The sequence below is a fragment of the Takifugu rubripes genome, chromosome 18, assembly GCF_901000725.2.
Source record: "Takifugu rubripes chromosome 18, fTakRub1.2, whole genome shotgun sequence".
Lineage (NCBI taxonomy): Eukaryota > Metazoa > Chordata > Actinopteri > Tetraodontiformes > Tetraodontidae > Takifugu > Takifugu rubripes.
The window spans coordinates 9,718,882-9,739,702 of record NC_042302.1 but is presented as its reverse complement, the minus strand read 5'-3'; the positions used below and the strand labels follow the sequence as shown (position 1 = coordinate 9,739,702).

General features: G+C 53.7%; 2 protein-coding genes across 4 annotated transcripts in view; one reads left to right on the top strand and one right to left on the bottom strand.

Moving 5' to 3' along the window:
- Positions 1–10,961, top strand: part of slc38a2 (solute carrier family 38 member 2) — a 16,607-nt gene extending 5,646 nt beyond the window's left edge. Inside the window, exons 1-16 of one of the 3 annotated variants that reach the window (XM_029825835.1) lie at positions 4,572–4,859; positions 5,870–5,995; positions 6,069–6,153; positions 6,231–6,346; positions 7,055–7,128; positions 7,207–7,299; positions 7,385–7,460; positions 7,591–7,673; positions 7,856–7,914; positions 7,994–8,149; positions 8,234–8,313; positions 8,389–8,489; positions 8,864–8,988; positions 9,065–9,209; positions 9,323–9,420; positions 9,492–10,961. In XM_029825835.1, the coding sequence (XP_029681695.1) occupies positions 5,871–5,995; positions 6,069–6,153; positions 6,231–6,346; positions 7,055–7,128; positions 7,207–7,299; positions 7,385–7,460; positions 7,591–7,673; positions 7,856–7,914; positions 7,994–8,149; positions 8,234–8,313; positions 8,389–8,489; positions 8,864–8,988; positions 9,065–9,209; positions 9,323–9,420; positions 9,492–9,608 (1,533 nt within the window). In that variant the 5' untranslated portion in view covers positions 4,572–4,859; position 5,870 and the 3' untranslated portion in view covers positions 9,609–10,961. Of the gene's footprint in view, positions 1–4,571; positions 4,860–5,869; positions 5,996–6,068; positions 6,154–6,230; positions 6,347–7,054; positions 7,129–7,206; positions 7,300–7,384; positions 7,461–7,590; positions 7,674–7,855; positions 7,915–7,993; positions 8,150–8,233; positions 8,314–8,388; positions 8,490–8,863; positions 8,989–9,064; positions 9,210–9,322; positions 9,421–9,491 lie in introns of those variants that run through there. The other 2 variants (XM_029825836.1, XM_029825837.1) reach the window with 2 other exon arrangements.
- Positions 10,962–13,277: 2,316 nt separating this feature from the next.
- Positions 13,278–19,640, bottom strand: scaf11 (SR-related CTD-associated factor 11). Its single transcript, XM_029851654.1, is given in 16 exon segments — positions 13,278–14,005; positions 14,098–14,217; positions 14,284–14,457; positions 14,535–14,848; positions 14,923–15,103; positions 15,105–16,855; positions 16,924–17,006; positions 17,091–17,216; positions 17,285–17,352; positions 17,425–17,462; positions 17,537–17,604; positions 17,694–17,776; positions 17,924–18,001; positions 18,088–18,233; positions 18,314–18,359; positions 19,472–19,640. Coding segments are annotated over 15 exon segments (3,345 nt in total). The 5' UTR covers positions 18,333–18,359; positions 19,472–19,640; the 3' UTR covers positions 13,278–13,909.
- Between the last annotated feature and the right edge of the window lie 1,181 nt (positions 19,641–20,821).

The following is a 20,821-nucleotide window of genomic DNA, read 5'->3' as shown; positions in this document are numbered from 1 at the left end:
AGGTCTGTCTCTGGGTCTGTCTCTAGGTCTGTCTCTGGGTCTGTCTCTGGGTCTGTCTCTGGGTCTGTCTCTGGGTCTGTCTCTAGGTCTGTCTCTGGGTCTGTCTCTGGGTCTGTCTCTAGGTCTGTCTCTGGGTCTGTCTCTAGGTCTGTCTCTGGGTCTGTCTCTGGGTCTGTCTCTGGGTCTGTCTCTAGGTCTGTCTCTGGGTCTGTCTCTGGGTCTGTCTCTGGGTCTGTCTCTGGGTCTGTCTCTACGTCTGCCTACCTGTGATAGTTCTCTAGTCTATTTGGGGACTGTTCAAGTAAAGAAAGAGCTGTGATTCCGGAGGGACTTTGACCTTTGATCTTCCATAGATAAAAGCTTTCTGATCAAAGGCAGCCTACTGAGTTATGTAATCCATTGTGACTGCATCTGGAGGACGTCCACTCTGCTGCTACTGCTAACTTAGTTACCTTGGTTATCACGCTCCATTAAAGGACGGCAGGACGCTGGAGCAGCTGCTCTCCTACCTAAACACACATGGTCGTTCTGGCTGTAAGTCCCAACTACCTCCTCCGTTTCCATATCAACAGATGTCTTTACTTTGCTATAACTTATTTTTAATTACTAAATTTACCTCAGTTGTGTTTTACTATGGTATGGTACGGTATGCTACGGCACAGTACGGTACAGTACGATATTGTACGGTACGGTACAGTACGGTACGGTACAGTACGGTACGGTACAGTACGGTACGGTACAGTACGATATGGTACGGTACGATATGGTACGGTACAGTACAATATGCTACGGCACAGTACGATATGGTACGGTATGGTACGGTACAGTACAGTACGATATGCTACGGTACAGTACGATATGGTACAGTACGATATGCTACGGCACAGTACGGTACGGTACAGTACGATATGCTACGGCACAGTACGGTACAGTACAGTACGATATGGTACAGTACGATATGGTACAGTACGATATGCTACGGCACAGTACGGTACGGTACAGTACGATATGCTACGGCACAGTACGATATGGTAAAGTACGATATGCTACGGCACAGTACAGTACGGTACAGTACGATATGCTACGGTACAGTACGATATGGTACGGCACAGTATGGTACGGTACAGTACGATATGCTACGGTACAGTACGATATGCTACGGCACAGTACGGTACGGTATAGTATGGCTGCTCTGAACTCCCGGCACCCTAATCTTAATGGCCCATTGAAAAATGTGTAAATGGTTCACGAACTCTGGCCCAGTTTTGTAAACGTCTCAATTTCATCCCGTCTCATTTTTCCACGATAGCACACCCGCAGCAGAGTCAGCGGGTTCAGAGGACCGGCCCTGGTCCATCCTGGGTGGAAAGTTTTTGTAGAGCGAGACGAGCGGCCTCCCCTCTGGGGCCCCTAAGGCTAGCGTGATCCCCCATTTGTGCTCCTGTCATAAAGAATGTGCGCGCTAAACCACTTTCCCACCACTAAGCGGATTACTAATGTAATTCTGCAGAATCAAGAGATGCTTCAGCACATCGAGACATTGTGAAAACCGAATCAAATAATTCATGTAGAAAGCTGGAGAGAGATTTTATCTCAGTCAAACGGAGCAACGAAGCCGGGACGCCGAGGACGGAGAAGCCTGCTAACGTAGCTCTGATTAGCGTGTCGAAAGAGAAGCGAAGGAAGTATCTAAAACGAGCGGGGATTAAAACTCGTTTCGAATTGCGCAATTTCTGAAAGTTTTCATTCTCTTCATAGAATTTGAGAATTCTGAGGTTTGATTCGTGGGTTTTGATTGCACAATGCAAAAGTTAGCTAATCGTTGGTACTAATTTGACCAGGAATCAGTCAGAAAGAGGAAACTGGTTGTGACACTTCATGCAAAGCTGCTGGAGCTCAGTTCAAACTGTGTTGAGCTTCCAGCGCTGGCCGGCGCACCCTCGCGGGTTTTCCCACTGTGCTAACAGGGCTTGTTTGGCTAAGGAATGTTTACGTTGCGAGTCCGATCCTGTCGCAGGCCTCACGTCCGATCAGGATGTGAGCGACATGACAAGGTTTCCAAAAGAAAACTCACTTCTCTGGTGACTTTGTTTGGTTTTCAGTCTGATGGCCACCGGCAGCCTTTGTGTCGCCTGCGCCAAACGGCGGCCACATTCACGCCAACAATGTGCAGACACACCTACAAAACACGGAATGTGTGATAAAAGCAACACGTTTCGGAGAAACGAGGTGTGGAAGGACGCAGGACGAGGAGTCCTGACGGCATCACAGCGTCCATTATGAAAAATCTTTAATTCGTCGGATGGAGTACAAGCAGTTTTTCCCTCTGACCCGTGTAGAAAAACCCAATGACCTTGAAGTTTTTGCCCATTAAGCAGAGCTTATCATGAGATCTCCTGAAGCACAGAAGAAGAGCTGGTCCGTCTGTCTTGTAATAAAGATCCTCTTGTTCCTAGAAGCCTCACAGCAGGGATGGCTGAGAAAGGTCGAGGAGAAGAAAATCCCCCTTCCAAAGTCAGGAAAAATGAAAAGTTAATAGCTATACCCTGGAGGGAGTCGGGCAGGTGGAGGACAGCTATGATAGCGATCTGGTCAGGACGCAGGAGGGGGGCTTGGCAGGAGACTGGCACAGTTATATACGATGTCCTGGGAGGTTTTCATTTGGTCAGTGGGTTTACGCAAGACAGTGGAGGGAAGCCAAGGAGGTTATTAGCTCTGTCAGGGTGAGCGGGTCCAGTTGTCCACGAATGCCCGTCCAGACGTTAGAGCAGGTGCACAAATGGGGACCAAACCTTTGTTCCTGGTTTGTGTGGGTTTAAATTTACATCTGCAGTCTTTTTTAACAGCGTTTCTTGTGTTGACAATGTGGGTCATCAACAAACGTGCAGGATTTGCATTTTTGGGGAGTTCCCCAAGGCTCCGTCATGGGCCCGGACCTCTTTATATATCTCCGCACTTATTTAGTGCCAAAAGTCCTTTTGATACAAACTTTAGTTGAGTTTCATTCACAGCACCTGTGAAACAACTACAGGCGAATCCAGAAACTTCACAACACCAAATCAAATAAAAAAGACCAACTTTCCATCTGTTGCAGTAAAATATTAAAGTGGCACCAAAATGAAAAAGCTACATCTATGCGGGTTAAATTAATGTCTCAATACACCTTTGTCTGCACGCACACATGTTCGCTCAACGCTATCGTTGCAGCAAAGTTATGCTATCGTGTAGAATCTCGGTGTCCGTGTTTCTTAAACATCCCAGAACGCTGCTCAGCATTGGTGCGCCATGCGACAAAGGCGGCACTGTTAGCATTAGCATCAGAGTGTATCATTCTGAAGCTGAAACTACTGCAAGTGTGGCAGTTTGATTGGCAGGAAGTTTGGCTGGTGGCAGCCTGGTTCCATCCCTGTGTGTGTGTGTGTGTGTGTGTGTGTGTGTGTGTGTGTGTGTTGTACTCCAGCCCTTGGCCCCCACGCTCTACTTTTCTGATCCTTCTTACTTCTGCAGGGTCGAGCTAAAGCCCCTAACAAAGCTGCCAGTCAGAGCCACGCAGCCGTCTCGTGTGTGACCGAGGCTGCAGGAATGTTTGTAGCTTTGCTACAGTAGCGAAGACCTACCTTCACTAGTGCCAAACCAGGCTAACCTGATTTATTTTCCCCATTTCACTGTCTTTGTCACGACTTTTATATAATTGTAGCGTTACAATAAGAAAGTGCTCATTTCTGGAAACCCTGAGGAGCCACGACTCGTCCTCTGTGTTCCACCTGCGTACCAGTCCACCACGCCTGCGGGGGAGAGCCTAAAGATGTCGCCTGATATCTTCTCGAGGAGAACGTCCTCTTTGTTTAACAAAGGCTGACATTTTAGCGTCGCCTAGCGTGACCAAAGGGGGCGTGGCTTCTCGGTTGACTGCAGCCTACCAGCAGAGGGCGATAGACGCGAATTTACGTCACATTTGGGAAGTGTCGCGTTTTAAATAGTTCTATAAATATTTAAATACACACCAAGCACATAAAGAACTGTGTGAGCAGGGAGAAAGCCAAGGGTGTGTGAATGAGGCTCAGGACGACCTGTCACATGACTCTGTGTGTGTGTGTGTGTGTGTGTGTGTGTGAGTGTGTGTGTGCGTGTGTGTGTGTGTGTGTGTGTGGGACTGGGAGGGCTGCCTTTGAAGCTCAGTTTACGGCTGATCTAGAGTGACAGACGTCCAGGACGTCCGTGAACAGTCTTCACCGCGGTGGTGAGAACCAGGAGATCCAAACCCTCAGATCACCGAAGATCCGCGGTGACTTTTAAAGCTGCTTTCATGCTTTCAGAGCAGATTCTCATCATCTCGATTCTCATCCTGTTCGGCACCAAAGACGCACAATTCTCTCTCCACGTTCCAGCCCAAGAATTCCACCTTCCATTCCCGGACAGTGTGAGGAGGCATTAAGGCGTCATTGTGAGTCTTTTCCAGGGACCCTCTGTTTGTACACACGCTCTGCAGGAGCCGTGCGCCCCCCCCCCCCCCCCCCGCCCTGCTCCGCCTCCTGTTGGCTGATGCAACAAGCTCAGCATATAAAAGGCCGCGGCTCCCCTCCTCCATCACAATTGGCTCCATCACCGCGCGGCTCGCACCCGGACGTTTCCCTTAAAGCTCATATTAGATCTGCTCCCACAGTACCCACAGGTTTTGGGTTTTTGGTTTCTTTCGTTGGTTTCGGATTCTGTCTGATAATTAGACGCGTTTTGGTTTCCTATTTATCAATTTAAACCCAAAGACACCAAAGGACTCTTTTTTTATCTGAAGAAATCATCCGGACGTTGGCTTCTCCTGTTTTACTGGACGGATTTTACCGACATTAGATCTCCATCAGGTAAGAAACCCGCCATCTCCCTCATGATACCGGATTTGCGGGTCCGCGTCACCGAATATTCTGCCCTAAATCGGTGTCGTCTCTTCCGCAATCTATATTTAGACTCAAGACGACGTCTTTCTAGTTCTGTCGCCTTTACGCGCAACCCTCCACCGACCTTTGTGGCTGCCTCGCCACCAAAACCCTCATTAGGAGAATATGTGCGCATCGTGCGTGTGACGGTTTCATCCTAGTGTCAGACGAGACAATAACCGGGTGGCTCCTCTTCACCGGGTCAGCCCAGCCCAGAATAAATAACCAAGGAGGAGCGGCGCGGTCCTGCAGTGCGCGCGGAGGCGGTGACGCCGCATCGCCATGTGGATCCTTCAACTGTGGCCGCACCGCGGATCCACCTGAGCCGGCGAGCGGCCGCACAACCCGCTGTGGTTCTATTATGGTTCTGTCCATAAAAGGACAACACGTGCCATTGTTGCCCTGGAAGCGGCTTTGGGCCGCGCCTTTGCGCATCCGACGTTTCAATTGTTGGCGCGCATACGCGCTAAAAATGAGGGACAGGAAGCGTCATACATTTATGTTAGATAAAATAAGATAAACTTTATTTGATCCCACATCGTTGAAATTCACAGTTCTGATTCCCGGATGTGTGAAACATGTCCCGCCTGACAACATTCCACAATTGAGAGGATTCCCGGAGGAAATGTGCGCAAAATCTGCTCGATGCGGCTTTAAGTCCGTCCGTCCGTCTGTCTCTGTCTGTCTTTCTCTCTTTAATCTCGCCTCTCAGGGTCTCTGGTGGACACAGTAACCGGTCTGGTATTTTTCCACAGCCGGTGCGTCATCTCCCCCCTCCCCCTCCCCCTCCCTACAAGCGCACCCCCCCCTTCCCCAAGTCACATGATCGGGAGAGTCAATATTGGTTGGTGTGTGTGTGTGAGGCGTGTGTGGGGGGGGAAATGACTGCAGGAAAATGACTGAAGTGAATGAAAACCTCCTCTTTTGTGTTACATTAGTATGAAACAACCTTCCACCAAAACGGAAATGAGTCGTTTCAACATCTCTCCGGAGGACGACAGCAGCAGCTCCAACAGCCAGGAATACCCCTACCCGGACTGTCCCAAGAAGGTCCCGCTGTGCAGGTGAGACTGGCTTTGGTGCACAAACACGTGGAAGAAGCTTCGTGGAGACGCTGACTTTGTCCTTGTGTCTCAGCCAATTTGCCGACATGGATGCTGCTGAAAACCAGAACTTCCTCCCTGAGCTCAACCTGGGAAAGAAGAAATACGAGACGGAATATGTAAGTCTGCCCTGCTCCAAACTGCAAGTGTTGGCTCCGACACGTCCCGCTCTTCATCCGGATGTTTGTGTCCGCAGCACGAGGGCAACACGTCCTTCGGCATGTCTGTGTTCAACCTGAGCAACGCCATCATGGGCAGCGGCATCCTGGGCCTGTCCTACGCCATGGCCAACACCGGCATCGCCCTCTTTGTGTGAGTTCCTCTGGTGGACACGCACAGAAACGTCCTCCGTCAGGACACGTTCGTCCTGGTGGCTGCAGGACGAGTTCTGCTGCTGTGAGCCGTTAATTATTGAGAGCAGAACTTTAGAGCCCAGAGCACGAGGAAGGAGGCGAAGCTTCAGAAGGTTGCCTCAACAGAACCCTGCATGAATCAGCAACAACAGACACGCAGGTGACCTTGGGAGGGAGAGCAGGCTCCTTATCTCTCCACGAGCCTGTTATCACTACTTCCTAGACGCCCTTCCTAGTTTAGAAGCAGTTTCGCAATAACGAGTGAATGAATCCGAAGGCAAGTGGAAACTCTCCGTTCCTCCTTCACCTGCTGAACATGCAGGTGCTTTTAAGCCATAATAGTAGAATAGTAGAAGAATATAGAAGAATAATTATTCTCAAAGTTACTGAAAGGCTTCAAAGTCAAGGTTTGTGTTCGGGAACGGTTTCCACGGTGACGTGTCCGTCACAGTCAGTGAAAAGCTCAGGGCTAATCTCGTCGCTCTACTACGGGCGTGTTACACAAGCTTCCCTCAGACGCTTCTCAGGCAGAATTAAGAGGTTTGTTGTGGAGGCCTGATCCCACAGGTGACTCACAGCCCTGTGTTTACCCCCCCCCCCCCCCCCCCACAAGTCTCTGAGCAGCGCTGGGATTAGCGTCCAGCTAAAGTCCCTGTCCTGTCTGCAGGATCCTCCTGGTGGCCGTGGCCATCTTCTCGCTCTACTCTGTTCACCTGCTGCTGAAGACGGCCAACGAAGGAGGTGAGGCGCCGCCAGCAGGAGCTGCTCAGGTGCTTTTAAAGGTCTTACCTGAATGTTGAACCGGTTCCATCTTCCCAGGCGCGCTGGTGTACGAGCAGCTGGGTTATAAAGCCTTCGGGATGCCGGGGAAGCTCGCCGCTTCCTGCTCCATCACCATGCAGAACATCGGAGGTGAGGCCCGACCTGAGCTGGACCAGGACCTGCTGAGCAGCTTCTGCACTCGTTTTCCCAGGTTAACTCTGCTTTGTCCCCGCAGCCATGTCCAGCTACCTCTACATCGTCAAGTACGAGCTGCCCATCGTCATCCAGGCCTTCCTGGGGGGCAGCAACGGGTGAGCAGACCTCGGTCCTGGCACGGGGGGGCCTCGCCCTGTTGGGCCTCTCCTGCGTAGATCTAACCGCTACGTCAACGTTTTCATATGCGGAACATTTGTTTGATTTCCGGAATGTTTTGTGTTGCAGAGAGTGGTATACTAATGGGGACTACCTGGTGCTGCTGGTCTCCTTTGTCATCATCCTCCCCCTGTCGCTGCTCAGAAACCTGGGTGAGCAGAGAGTGTGTGTACCTGTGTGTATGAGTGTGTGTTGTATGAAGTTCCAAAAGCCTCATTGGGAAGGTGTCCTCACAAAGATAGCAAAAGGACGAGTGTGTGGTTCTGGCTTATTACTGATGTGGGAGACAAGCTTCTGTGGAACGTTGCGGTCACAGCTGCGTTTCCTTCCACAGGTTACCTTGGTTACACAAGTGGGCTGTCGCTGCTCTGCATGGTGTTCTTCCTGATTGTGGTGAGCAGAACTTGCCGTCACCCCTCTTCGACCGCCTGGGGTCTCCTCCTGAAACAGCCTTTTCTCCTCTGTCATCCAGGTGATCATCAAGAAGTTCCAGATCCCGTGTCCTCTGCCTCTGGATGAAGCTTTGAACGACACCTTGAAGGTTCTGAACGCCAACCATTCCCAGCTGAACGCCACGGACTACAGCGAGAGCGCCTGCACGCCAAAATACTTCGTCTTCAACTCCCAGGTGAGGCTCTAAAACCCGCCACTAGATGGCGACAGACAGGCGTTGCGTTGAGGACCCCCCTTGACCGGTGCTTCTGTCCCTCAGACCGTCTACGCCGTTCCCATCCTGACCTTCGCCTTCGTGTGCCACCCCTCCATCCTGCCCATGTACGAGGAGCTGAAAGAGTGAGTGGCCGCCGCCGAACCGCCGCGTAACAAAAAGAAGCTTTTCTCTGACGTCTTTGTCGTCCCCTCGAACAGCCGCTCCCGTAAGAAGATGCAGGGCGTGGCCAACGTGTCCTTCCTGGCCATGTTCATCATGTACCTGCTGGCTGCTCTCTTTGGATATCTGACCTTCAACGGTGAGCGACACCAACCCACGGGTGCACAAACAACAGAGTTGTTAGCTAACAGGTTAGGTTAGAACAGCCCAGCCGACGCCGCCCCGCCCTGTTTGTTGTGGGACAACATCTGTGTGGACTGAAACGATCCCAGAGTTTTATCCAACCGGGGCAGGAGCAGATGTGGGCGGGTTGGTACCAGAGCAAATGCCAAAGCATGTAGGAAGCGGTTGAGACCTGCGTGTTGAGGCGCGGCGCCCTGAGACCGCTCCCCCAGGCCGCTCCTGGACGCCAGGAACGGGCGATAATAGCGCCGCTGTTGCAACACTTTATGGTTCTGTTGTCAGAATATAACCGGGTTCACTGAGCGCTAACGTTGTGCCGTCCCTCCGCAGCGCACGTGGAGCCCGAGATGCTGCACACCTACTCCAAGGTGTTCAAGGCCGACGTGGTCCTGCTGATCGTCCGCCTGGCCGTGCTGGCCGCCGTCACCCTCACCGTCCCCGTGGTGCTTTTCCCCGTAAGCGGCGAGGAAGCATGTTGTGGTTATGGCGGCGGCCGGCTGCGGTTCCTCATGAGCCTGCTTGTGTCTGTAGATCCGGACCTCCGTAAACCAGCTCCTGTGTGCGTCCAAGGACTTCAGCTGGATCCGGCACTGCGTCATCACCCTGGTCTTGCTGGCCGGAACCAACGCGCTGGTCATCTTTGTCCCCACCATCAGGGACATCTTCGGCTTCATCGGTAAGCGTCTGCCTGGTACCTGAGGGGGGCGGCTGCCGGGCTGTGGCTCCTCCCACTGCCGGGCGGTGGCTCCTCCCACTGCCGTTGCTTTAACTCGCTCGCTCCCCCCGCAGGCGCCTCTGCTGCTGCCATGCTCATCTTCATCCTGCCCTCGGCTTTCTACATCAAACTGGTCAAGAAGGAATCCATGAAGTCTGTGCAAAAGATCGGGGTAAGACGTCTTCCATCGGTCAGGGGTTGCTAGGCAACAGACAGGTCACTCATACTCCCCCCTCCCCCCAGGCTACCGCCTTTCTGCTCTGTGGTGTCCTGGTCATGGGCGGCAGCATGACCCTCATCATCCTGGACTGGATCCACAACGCCTCGGCCGGCCCGGACGCGCACGCCGACGGCCACTAGACGCCTCCGGGGGCGTCGCTGAACGGCCGCCATAGCGACAGATTCCACAGCGGCGAAACTCCCTCGACGCTCAGCCTGGACATCCTGAGCGACCTACCATGCCATTCCGAGAGAATGTATCCGAACTGTGTACAGTTTGCTGTTATAGGCCACAAAGATGGCGCTCGCTTTCATTTCCTCTCGTTACGTTTTATCTTTGCGTTTTCAGTTTTCCAGCTTTTCACGTTTGTCAACGTTCTTCGGTAGTTAGCTACAGCTGAAAACAAATGCTTCGAAAGGTGCCTCAAATCGGAGACGGCGTAAGAACACAGAAAGGTGGGCGACGCGTGCACGGCCGGTTGGAGCCTCCCTCTCACCAGAGCCTCTTACTCTGACGATGCCAAAAACGTATTTGTGTGTGGAGAAGCACCGGAGTCATTAGCCGTTAACACCAGTATTCAGTGTTGTGTCGAGACGCTCGCGTCCCTCCTTCCTGTCTACAAGTATTTATACCGTTTCTATGGCAACACTGGCTGTGCAGTTCTGTGACTGTGCACACTGACCTGCTGATTGTGCTGCTGCATGAGAGCGGCGACACTACTGCGTCTAGACCAGAGGATGCTGAGCCCCTGCGCACACGCACACACACGCACACACGCACACACGCTCGCCCTCTTGGGGGCGTTTTTCTCTTGATGGAACAAAACTTTGAATTTTGACCACGTGCTGTATTTGTAACAAACCTGTTAAACTTGCTAAAACCAACTAAACTAAGTCGGACGCCGTTAAAACTGACCGTCGGGCAGGAAGCGCCGCCGCCGCCGCCACGATCAACACGTGAAACTGTCACCTGATGCTTCCGACAGCAGCTCAACCACCATCTTGTTGTCCAACACCTATTTATGAACGACCACCAAATCAATGTAATTTAATCTATTTTACTATATTTATAAAATACTGTATGTACATATATATGTATATATATATATAACTATTGAGCTCAACTGTATATACGCTTTAATTTTTTTCTTTTTTTTTTTACATTAATTGGAGCTGTAAAACAAACCAAAACCCAAGTTGTTGAATTTGTGGTGTCACCGTAGCTTCAGTATCCTGGAGCTGTGAGGCTTCATCTTTGACTGAATGACTTGTTGTCTGACTGTTTATGCTGTAAACTGTTGTTCATGTGGGAGACCCTGACCCGGCGTACGCGGCCCCGGGCGCCATCAGCGAAATGTCGACGCACATCGTGGTTGGAGAGTCTGTCAGCCGTCTCTTGACCTCAGGAGCAGTGTTACACTTGTTTCAATGAAACACTATGTACTGTAGATCCTGCAAATTTTGTCCAATTAAATTTAATAATAGTCTGAAACGTTGATTATTGGCGTCATTACTGCCCCCTGGCGGCCGCAGCGCCGAACACCAGATTTACACCAGACGTTTTTTCACGACTATAAGGCGCACTTAAAACAGATTTACTCAAAAATCGACGGTGCGCCTTGTGTGTGGACTGAGTTCCAAAATCTGCTGTGCGCCTTTGGTGGGTGCACTACGGTAAACGCTCCGCCCATCGATTAGCGCACACCTCCGCGTAACGACCCCCTAAAATGGCACCTGTCAAGCGACGCGTATGAGGCTCACTTTAAACTGCAGGCCGTGGAATATGCGGCGGAAAAGGGCAATCGAGCATTTTAATGTCCATGAGTCCATGGTCAGAAAGTGAACGGAAGTGAGGAGGACGAAGCTGAGTTTCCGCGGGAACAAAGCAAGGTGAAGACATGGACATTGAGCACTTCCAAGGAGGTCTTGGTGTCGCTTTATGAGGAGGCGGCGTCTCTCCAGACGCGCAAGGACAACTGTTGCGCAGCGGCTGTCCGCGGATTACCCGGAGAGGGTGGCCATCGCCCCTAACCCTGACCCTGACCCTGACCCCAGGGTTAACCCTAACCCTGACCCTGACCCCAGGGTTAACCCTAACCCTGACCCTGACCCTGACCCCAGGGTTAACCCTAACCCTGACCCTAACCCCAGGGTTAACCCTGACCCTGACCCTGACCCCAGGGTTAACCCTAACCCCTGACCCTGACCCCAGGGTTAACCCTATCCCTGACCCTGACCCTGACCCCAGGGTTAACCCTAACCCTGACCCTGACCCCAGGGTTAACCCTAACCCCTGACCCTGACCCTAACCCCAGGGTTAACCCTAACCCTGACCCTGACCCCAGGGTTAACCCTAACCCTGACCCTGACCCCAGGGTTAACCCTAACCCTGACCCTGACCCTGACCCCAGGGTTAACCCTAACCCTGACCCTAACCCCAGGGTTAACCCTGACCCTGACCCCAGGGTTAACCCTAACCCCTGACCCTGACCCCAGGGTTAACCCTATCCCTGACCCTGACCCTGACCCCAGGGTTAACCCTAACCCTGACCCTGACCCCAGGGTTAACCCTAACCCCTGACCCTGACCCTAACCCCAGGGTTAACCCTAACCCTGACCCTGACCCCAGGGTTAACCCTAACCCCTGACCCTGACCCGCGACAACATGACCGCGCCAGCCGCATCACCAACATGGATGAACCGCTCGGTGAGTCTGATTCAGATGATTAACAAGAGGAATTCGGGATGTTGGACATTGAAATAGTGCAGCTGTTTTGTTCAGATATAGAAGATGAAAACTTTGATGGTTTTGTGGCGGGAGAATGAATATTTTGTTCAATAAATGTGTCGAAACTCAGTTTTACTTCCGTTGTCATTTTTTACTGTATGTTTTAGCATGCGCCTAATAATAATACGGTGCCTTATGTATGTTTTAAATACAGAAATAGCACCTGTAACTGAGACTGCGCCTTTTAATACAGTGCGCCTTATGGTCGTGAAAAGTTTTGTTTGTAGTTGTATATCGGCCCCCCGCTGGGCCACATTCAGAGTTCCTGTCTGAGTTCTCTGACTTCTTATCTGACTTGGTCCTTAGAACAGACAAAGTCATTATCATTGGAGACTTTAACATCCATGTGGACGTTATAAATGGCAGCTTTAGAAATGGCTTCATTTCATTACTGGAGTCAGTTGGTTTCCTCCAGCAGATAAACCAACCAACTCATAACTTCACCCACACCCTAGATCTCGTCCTGACTTATGGTGTTGAGGTAGAACATGTGTCAGTGTTCCCTCAGAACCCCCTCCTGTCAGACCATTCTTTGATCACTTTTACATTTATGATTAAGGATTCTTCTATGCTCAGAGCTCAGTCTGACTATAGCAGATGTCTTTCAGATAATGCTGTAGCTAAGTTTAAGGAAGTGATCCCTGTGCTGATCCCAGGACCACCGTGTGTTTCCCCAGGGATCAATCATTATAATCTGAGCCCTGCTGAGGTTGACTCTATTGCTGAAGGTGCAGCAACCTCACTGAGAATCACGCTTGATTCTGTTGCCCCCCTGAAAAAGAAAATAGTAAATCAGAGGAGGTGTGCCCCCTGGTATAATTCACACATCAGGGATTCTGGAAAGCACCTTTAAACAATTATGATTGTAAAAGATGCTATATAAAGAAAGATTGATTTGATTTGATTGATTTTGAAGATACGGTATTTGGATTCTTTATTTCCATGAAAAGCTCCGGTTTAAACACCGGCCAGTCTCATTAATCCTGATTATCCTACAGGTAGACAAATGGGACACACTCACGCCTGGATTTGGACTTTTAATTGCAGTGTTTTTCTCCACCTTTATGAGGACCTTGCTGTTTGTGTCCTCGGGTCACGTGATACACATGATGCACATCAGGAAGCAGCTTTGAGTCCACCACCTTCAACAATGTGGGGGGGCGGTGGACGCGAGCACGCCCCGCGTCCCGTCGGTCGTCACTCTGGTCAACCAATCAGGGCTCTAATTACAATCAGACTGGATCTGGGCCCGTTTGGGGACCACAGAGGAATCAAGGCAATGCTGAGAAACTCTTAGTTCACCTGAAATCTCGTAATATTTAAAAAAGAACATTGAAAATATTTAATCAATAAGCTATATGATCGGGATAACTTGTACCAGCCAGGAGCCCCTGGGGGGGCGGGGGCGGGGGCGGGTCACAGTAGTCACGCCAGCTGTAATAAAGGGCTCTTGCATTACAATTTCTGATAGAGTCGCTCTGGTTCCTAACAAAATACGAAATTCTATAGAAAAAAACAGCTTCTTCCAGTAAAAGGTAGAAATATCAAAAGAAAGCGGCTCTCCGTCCTCGTCCAGGGACGCCTCCTTCCAGCAAGAGACAAATTGCACTTGAGCGGCTGATGGCGGCGGCTGATGGCGGCGGCTGATGGCGGCTCATTTCTTGCGGGCGTGCTTGTATTTGTCCACGTAGGCCTTCACCAGGTTGGCCACCTTACTGGCGTTGACCTCGCCGCTCTTGCTGTGACACACCTGGAAATTCGAAGGGTTCATAATTCAGGTCTCAACCAAACGTTGTTCTGAAGCTTCTCAGGCGCGGCGAAGGGGGCGGGGCTTGTGCTCACCTTCTCCACGGCTTTGCGGACGATCTCCTTGTATTCGTCCTTGGTGATTTCCTTCCTTTGGTAAAAGGGTTTTATGGCGGTCTTCACCTCGTTGACGGCCTTCTCCTGGATCTGCTGCTTCTGCGGCACAAACACACGGTTGGGGGGGCACTCACACCACCGCCTTTCTGGGGGGGCGGGACCAACCTTCTCCTTCCTGGAGCTGTCGGCCTGAGCTCTGCTGGGATGTCCGGGCTGAGTGGTGGAGGACGGCACCGCCTGGCTGGAGGGCAGCTGGCTCTGGGTCACCGGGGCAGCGCCGGCTTTGGTCGGGGTGGCGAGGAGGGCGGGCTTTGCAAACCCTAACACGGTGCTCGCCATCTAGACCAAGAGAGAAGGGGGGGGGGGTTACAGACCGGAGGCTCGCGGGCGGCGCCGGCGTTGGTGGCGGATCGTACCTGAGCAGCGAAGCCCTCCTGTGCTGCAGACGCCGTCTGGCTGCCTTGCTGCATGGGTGGCGGCGGCGGGGGCGGCGGCGGGAGGCCCTGGGCGCCGACGGCGGGCACCTGAAGGAGCGGCAGGGCGGGGTGCAGGTGCATGGGGACCTGTGGCGGGAGGGCGTACGGCGCCGCAGGCTGCAGACTGACGGGCAGAGGGCCGCGCACCGGATAGTGATGCTGGAGGACGTTCAGCTGGGCGGGAAGGACGCTCATCACGGGCACCGGAGCGTTGCCTGGCAACGGCGGGGGCGGAGCCTCACTTTTAGGAGCATCTGTTAGAGAAGCAGGGAGGAAGAATTAAGGGACGTTCAAAGGTCGGGACTTGACCCGTGACCCGGTGACTGACCTGCCGCCGCCGCCGGCTCCTCCTCCTGTCTGTTCCAGACGCCAGGACCTCCTCGCTCCCTCTTGGAGTAATAATCCTGCACGTCTGCCGGCAGCGTCTTCCTCACAGCCCAGCTGGAGGCCGAGGACCAGCCTGAGCGGTCGACCACGGCCTCTCCGCCCTCGTCCTTCCTGCGCCCCCCCCCGGTGCTCGTTGAAGCGGCTGTAGGCGTCGTTGCCCGTGGCCGAGCTGTTGTTCCTGTGCTGCCAGCGGCCGTCCTCGGCCTCCTCCTGCTGGCTGTAGAAGCTACGGCCGCCGCCCCTCCCTGACCCCCGGCCGCGCCCGGCCCGGCTGCGGCGGTCTTCCCAGCGCGGGCTGCTGCCGAGGTCGCGGCTTCGGTTGTCGGCGTCGCTGCGGATCTTCTCCGTGACCCAGTCGGGGTTCTCCGTCCAGCTGTGGCGGTCCGGCGAACTTTCCGAAGGAACGCCATTTTCAGAGCGTCCAGCGCCTCCGTGGTTCCTTCGTCCCTCGCCGCTCGAGCCGTCTCCCTGCCCAGACCTCCACCCCCCCCTGCGCTCCCTGGACGGGGGCCTTTCTGGGCTCGCCGCCCGCCTGTACGAGCGTGTTCTGGACCGTGACCTGGACCTGGAGCGCGACCTGGACCTGGAGCGGCTCCTTGAGCGCCGTCTCCTCCTCTCGCGGCTGTTTTCCCTCCTGGAATATTCCCTCTCGCCGTCTCGGTCCTTGTCCCGGTCTCTGCTCCGAGGGCGGGAGGAGCGTCTGGAGGGGGGGCTGGCGCCACGTTCTCTGGAGCGCGAGCGCCTGCAGGAATCTCGTTTGGATTCCCTCTTGGGGGACCAGGTGGAGGAGGGCGAATGGAAGCGCGAGCGCCGCTGTCTGCCGTTCCTTCTGTCCTCGCTCCGGTCCGCCTCCAGCTGGTCCTTGGGCTCCTCCTCCTTGGTGACTTGGCGTTCAGAGGCAGAAGGTTCTGAAGGAGCTGGTTCTGCAGCAGCCGAGGAACGTTCCCTCGATTCTTCCATGTGGGGGAGCTGGGACAGATCCGGGGACGGAGCGTCCTTGCTGACCGTCTCAGGGCTCTGGACCGATGAGGGCTCTTCTGCTGCGCTGGAGCTCTGGGACGGGTTTGACCCTGCCAGAACCAAACCCTCCTCCGGGGGCTCAGGCTTGGTCTCCTTTGAAGATTCTTCTGGCTCCTGTTGCTGCAGGTCCTCACAAAGGTCCATGTCATCGTCCTGCTCATCACACCGAGGGGACGTCCCAGACGGGCCGGTCTCTCCCAAAGGGCCGTCCTCCGAGGAACTAAGGCCTGCTGGTTCTTCCCTGTCTTCTCTCTCTGGGGTTCCGTGCTCCTCTGGGGAAGAAGAGAGTTCTTCCTCTCCTGCTTCCTCCGGAACTTCACTTGATTGTCCCTGAGACTCTTCAGCATCTTGTCCCCCAACGTCCCCCAACGTCTCCACCCGTCCTGTCCTGTCAGCAGAGTCGGGCTGGTCCTGATCTTCAGTGATGCTTCCATCAGCATCAGAACCGACCTGTTCTGAAGTGTTCAAATCCTCATCACTCTTCTCCTCCTCTTCGTCCCTCCCCTCACCTTCATCCTCCTCCTCCTCCTCCTCACTCGGAGAAGAACCTTTCCTTCCGGTGCGTTTCCGTTTCCCGACGGCCTTCCGGTTGGTCACCTGTCTGCTCTTCCTCTTGGCTGGCGGAGCTCTTCCTGCCCTGCCTGTAGACGAGTCGGAGTCTGATGAGACCGAGGTCTGTGGCGAGGGCTCGGACCCGGACCCGGAGACCACTTCCTGTGTCCTGCTGTGGCGGGTGGACCGCCGGGCCTGGACCGCCTCCAGCTCCTGGGCGGCGGCGCCGGAGCTGGAGGCTCGGCTGCTTCTCTTCTCGCCTCCTTTGGGACACGTGATGGCGCAGCCAACGCCTTGACAAGCTGGAGGGAGAAACGTGAGCGTGGATCAGGATTAAAGCTCCCAGTGAAAGTTTCGCTCCAAAACCCACCAAAAAGTCCAGGTCCAAAGAGGGACGAGGAGCCTCCCAATGGAAACCAGCCGCGGTTCCAATCGTCGGGGCGAAAATTCTGTCTGTGGATCAGAACAGGACAGGGACCTTCAGAGGGTCTCCGGGGTCGAGCGGCGCTCCTGGCGCCCACGGCGGGACGTCCTTACCTCACTGTAGCGTCCGCTAGGACGGAAGGAGCAGCAGAAACCCAGGGACAAACCCGGACCTGTGCTTTACAGCGCCGGGAGGGCGCGTGGTTCCGGACCACCTCCGTCACCCCGGCAGCTTCTGCACTACAGAAGGATGAAACCATCAGCATGGACACAGCAGGAAACAGCCAAGGCAGCAGGTTCTCGCTCACATGTCCTGAGTCCACGTGGCCGATGGGGTCGGGGGGGCAGAGCAGGAGCAGCAGGACGAGCCCCTCACCTGGACAGGAGGGCAGAGACAGCGTGAGGACGGGGGACACACACAAAGACACCTGGAGGACACCTGACACACCTTCTTCCTGCTCAGGGGCCACGGCTCCTCCTCGTTACCTGGAACAGACGTGACAGTTCAGGACGCCGCAGGTGTAAAATACTTCCGAACGTGTGGAAAGCTGCAAACACACATTTCCTCACGAGTCCTTTCCTCCTGACCTCGGGGTTCCTCGCCGCTCCTGATCTCCTGGCTGGTTTCCTGGGGGGAACACAAGCACCCGAATCACCCTGGACTCACCTCCCTGGGCTCTCCACCATGTTGGGTTCTCCACCAGCACAAATACTCACTTTGCAGAGACTTTGGGTTTTTTGAGGTTTCTACAGCAGCAGCTCGACGCTCCAGGACGACTCAGCAGCTTCTTCACGGGAACCTTCAACAGCGGAACACAGAACATGGGTTCCCCGGACCTGGACTCTCATCCAAAACCCTCTAAAACATGTTGTCTGCACAGAAGCAGGCTTAATCCTGTAATCAGGAATAAGCCCACTGGGGGGGGTCTGCTCTAGGATCCACAGACCTGCACGCAGCTCCGGCTGCCGTCCCATCTGTAAACATTCCTGAAAGGTCTTCTGTCCACGGGACAGGAAGCCGACATCTGCAACGTTCAAGCAGACCCACAACATCAAAGCTGCTCCTCAACGTTCTCCTGCTGCTGAGGATCATCACAAGATGCCGCCGTACCTCGGCCCACCTCAGGAGGCACCCGAGGCAGAAGACGTGACAGCAGCTGTCCGGCGAGGCGAGTTCGCCGGCAGGCAGGACGCCCAGACATATGGGACACCGCTCCGCCTCCTCGCCATCGGTGGCATCGGACGGACCCGGACCACCTGCACAGGAGGGGATCCTGGTCAGGAGGCCTGTGTGTGGGTGTGTGTGTGTGTGTGGGTGTGTGTGTGTGTGGACTCACCACTTCCAGCTCCGGTCATGGTGAAGCTGGGACCACCGGATCGGTGCTGCAGGACAGAAGAACAGGAGGAAAATGTTGGAGGCAGGAAGCAGCAGAAGCTGCAGCCCAGAGCTGGAGAGCAAACGTGGCGACACTTCAAACGTCTTCAGGTCTGATTAGAATCTAAGTTTGGTCGAATATTTCATCCTCTTTTCATCTTTGATGATGACGGCTGGAAATCTGCACGCGAATCATTTACCTGTTTATACACATCAGAATAAAACCATAAAGAGTTAAAACAAGTTACAGGAAGCAGGTATGTTGGGGCAGATTGGGCCCCACTTGGGGCAGATTTGGTTCCCTTTGGGGGCAGATGTGGCCCTACTTGGGGCAGATTTGGGCCCTGCACTGATTTGACTTTATTGCCCTGCTTGTTGTGCTTATTTACCGATGAGGTCATAGTTGTTGTTGACTCCACGTCAAAGGTTCGTTTCCCTGAAACTTCTCCCAACTTTCAGCTCCTGATTTTAACACCTGAATATAATATTTAACTACGAAACGGGAGGAAAACCGATCCTAGTTAACAGGAAGAGATTAAATCCGCCAGCGCCTCCTGGATTCTTCACTAAATCTGCTTCAGACCATCAAATGCTGCTAAATTAACACCGTAAATGAGCCGAACGGTAACTTTGGGCTCCAAGCGGCACCACGACATTTGAGGCTAAATTAGCCTTTCCACAAACTTGATGCTGCTTCGAGTAAACATGAAAGTAAACGATGCAGCTGACGGCGGCTCGTCCTGACGTGCAGCCGCACACTTGTTGTGCGTGTTCGGCCCTTTCTTGTGCTGCTTTCGGTGCGTTTGTCAACACGGCCCGTCTGCACAACATTAGCATCCGCTCGGTCAAGCGGTGCCAACACGACAACAACACGCTCCAAGTCCGCCACAAAGCTGCTGCGAGCGCCGCCGAAGCGCCTGTTCATGGTGGGACGAGAGAAGCGCGTCTAAACGGTGTTGGAACGAGACAACAGCCCCAGCGAAGGTCACCACATAACCAGCTAGCGGCGCAGCGATTCAACCGAGCTAACTAGCTGCTACAGACAACAACAGCTGCTTACGTCGCTTGTAGCTCGCTACTAGATAGCTCGTTTAAGCGAACCACGTCCGCTGTTACTTACCCGTTAGTGTAACGGATTCCCAGCTGTTGGACCGTTTTTACAGTGTAAATTCCAGCTAGAAAACAAGGCCGAGCCGCACTATCCGGTGGTTGTTGTTTTGGCTAGAATTCAGAGCTTAGCTTTCCGAAAGTCTCAGCCACATGTCTCCGCGTCTGGCGGAGCCTGGTCCCGCCTGCAGCGCCCCCTGGCGGACCCGCCGACGGTTACAGCCCATTACAGCCCATTCACTCATGTTCTGTTATTTATGATTCTGCATGACTGCATGTCTGAAGAGTTTAGCTGGACTCCTGCAGCTGACCAGGTTTTACTTCTGATGGGTTAAAAACAGAACAAACACCTGGTGGCGGACGTGGACGTCTCTGGAGGACGTGGACGTCTCTGGAGGATGTGGTCCTTTCTGGAGGTGGACGTGGTCCTCTCTGGAGCTGGACATCTCTGGAGGAGGACGTAGTAGTCTCTGGAGGTGGACGTGGTCCTCTCTGGAGGTGGACATCTCTGTACGAGGACCTGGTCCTCTCTGGAGGTGGACGTCTCTGGAGGAGGACGTGGTCATCTCTGGAGGTGGACGTCTCTGGAGGAGGACGTCTCTGGAGGAGGACGTCTCTGGAGGCGGTCATCTCTGGAGCTGGACGTCTCTGGAGCTGGTCGTCTCTGGAGCTGGACGTCTCTGGAGCTGGACGTCTCTGGAGGTGGTCGTCTCTGGAGGAGGACGTCTCTGGAGCTGGACGTCTCTGGAGGACGCTGGCAGCAGGTTATGCTGTGCATCGTTCTAAAATTCATCTCTGCATGTTTGACGGATTAATAAAATCCTTTATTCCATCACAGACAGATGAGGAGCAACACGAGGATCAAAGCCAGAACATGAAAGCGATGCAGTTCCTGCTCCCACTCAGGATCCTCCCCACATCAAGCTGTCCCCTCGGGGAGGAGCTGAAGTCGCACCAGCAACCCCAGTGATGCCTGGCTTCCAGGAGATGGAGCCATTTTCCACCCTTTGACTCGACGTGACTCCGGAGACCTGAAGGACGTTAAAAGCTTCCTGCCGGGCTCTTTTGTCTGCGCTGGGGGGCAGATGCAGCCGACTGGCCCCATTTTGCGCCATAGGGGGGGGCAGCCTGTCACATCAGATGAGGACCTGTGTGTGATGGCATCACACGTGCATTTACAGCACATTTACATTTACTGCTTCAGCGTTTGCGAACCTGGGGGTTAAATCCATGTTTCTGGAAAGAATAATCCCAAAATAGAGCGTTTTCCTGCTGCAGAGAATTCCCAGGCGACGCTTTATTTCAGAACATTCAAAGTTTCACGCAAAAAGACTTGGAAAAACGTGACATCAACACGGTGGCA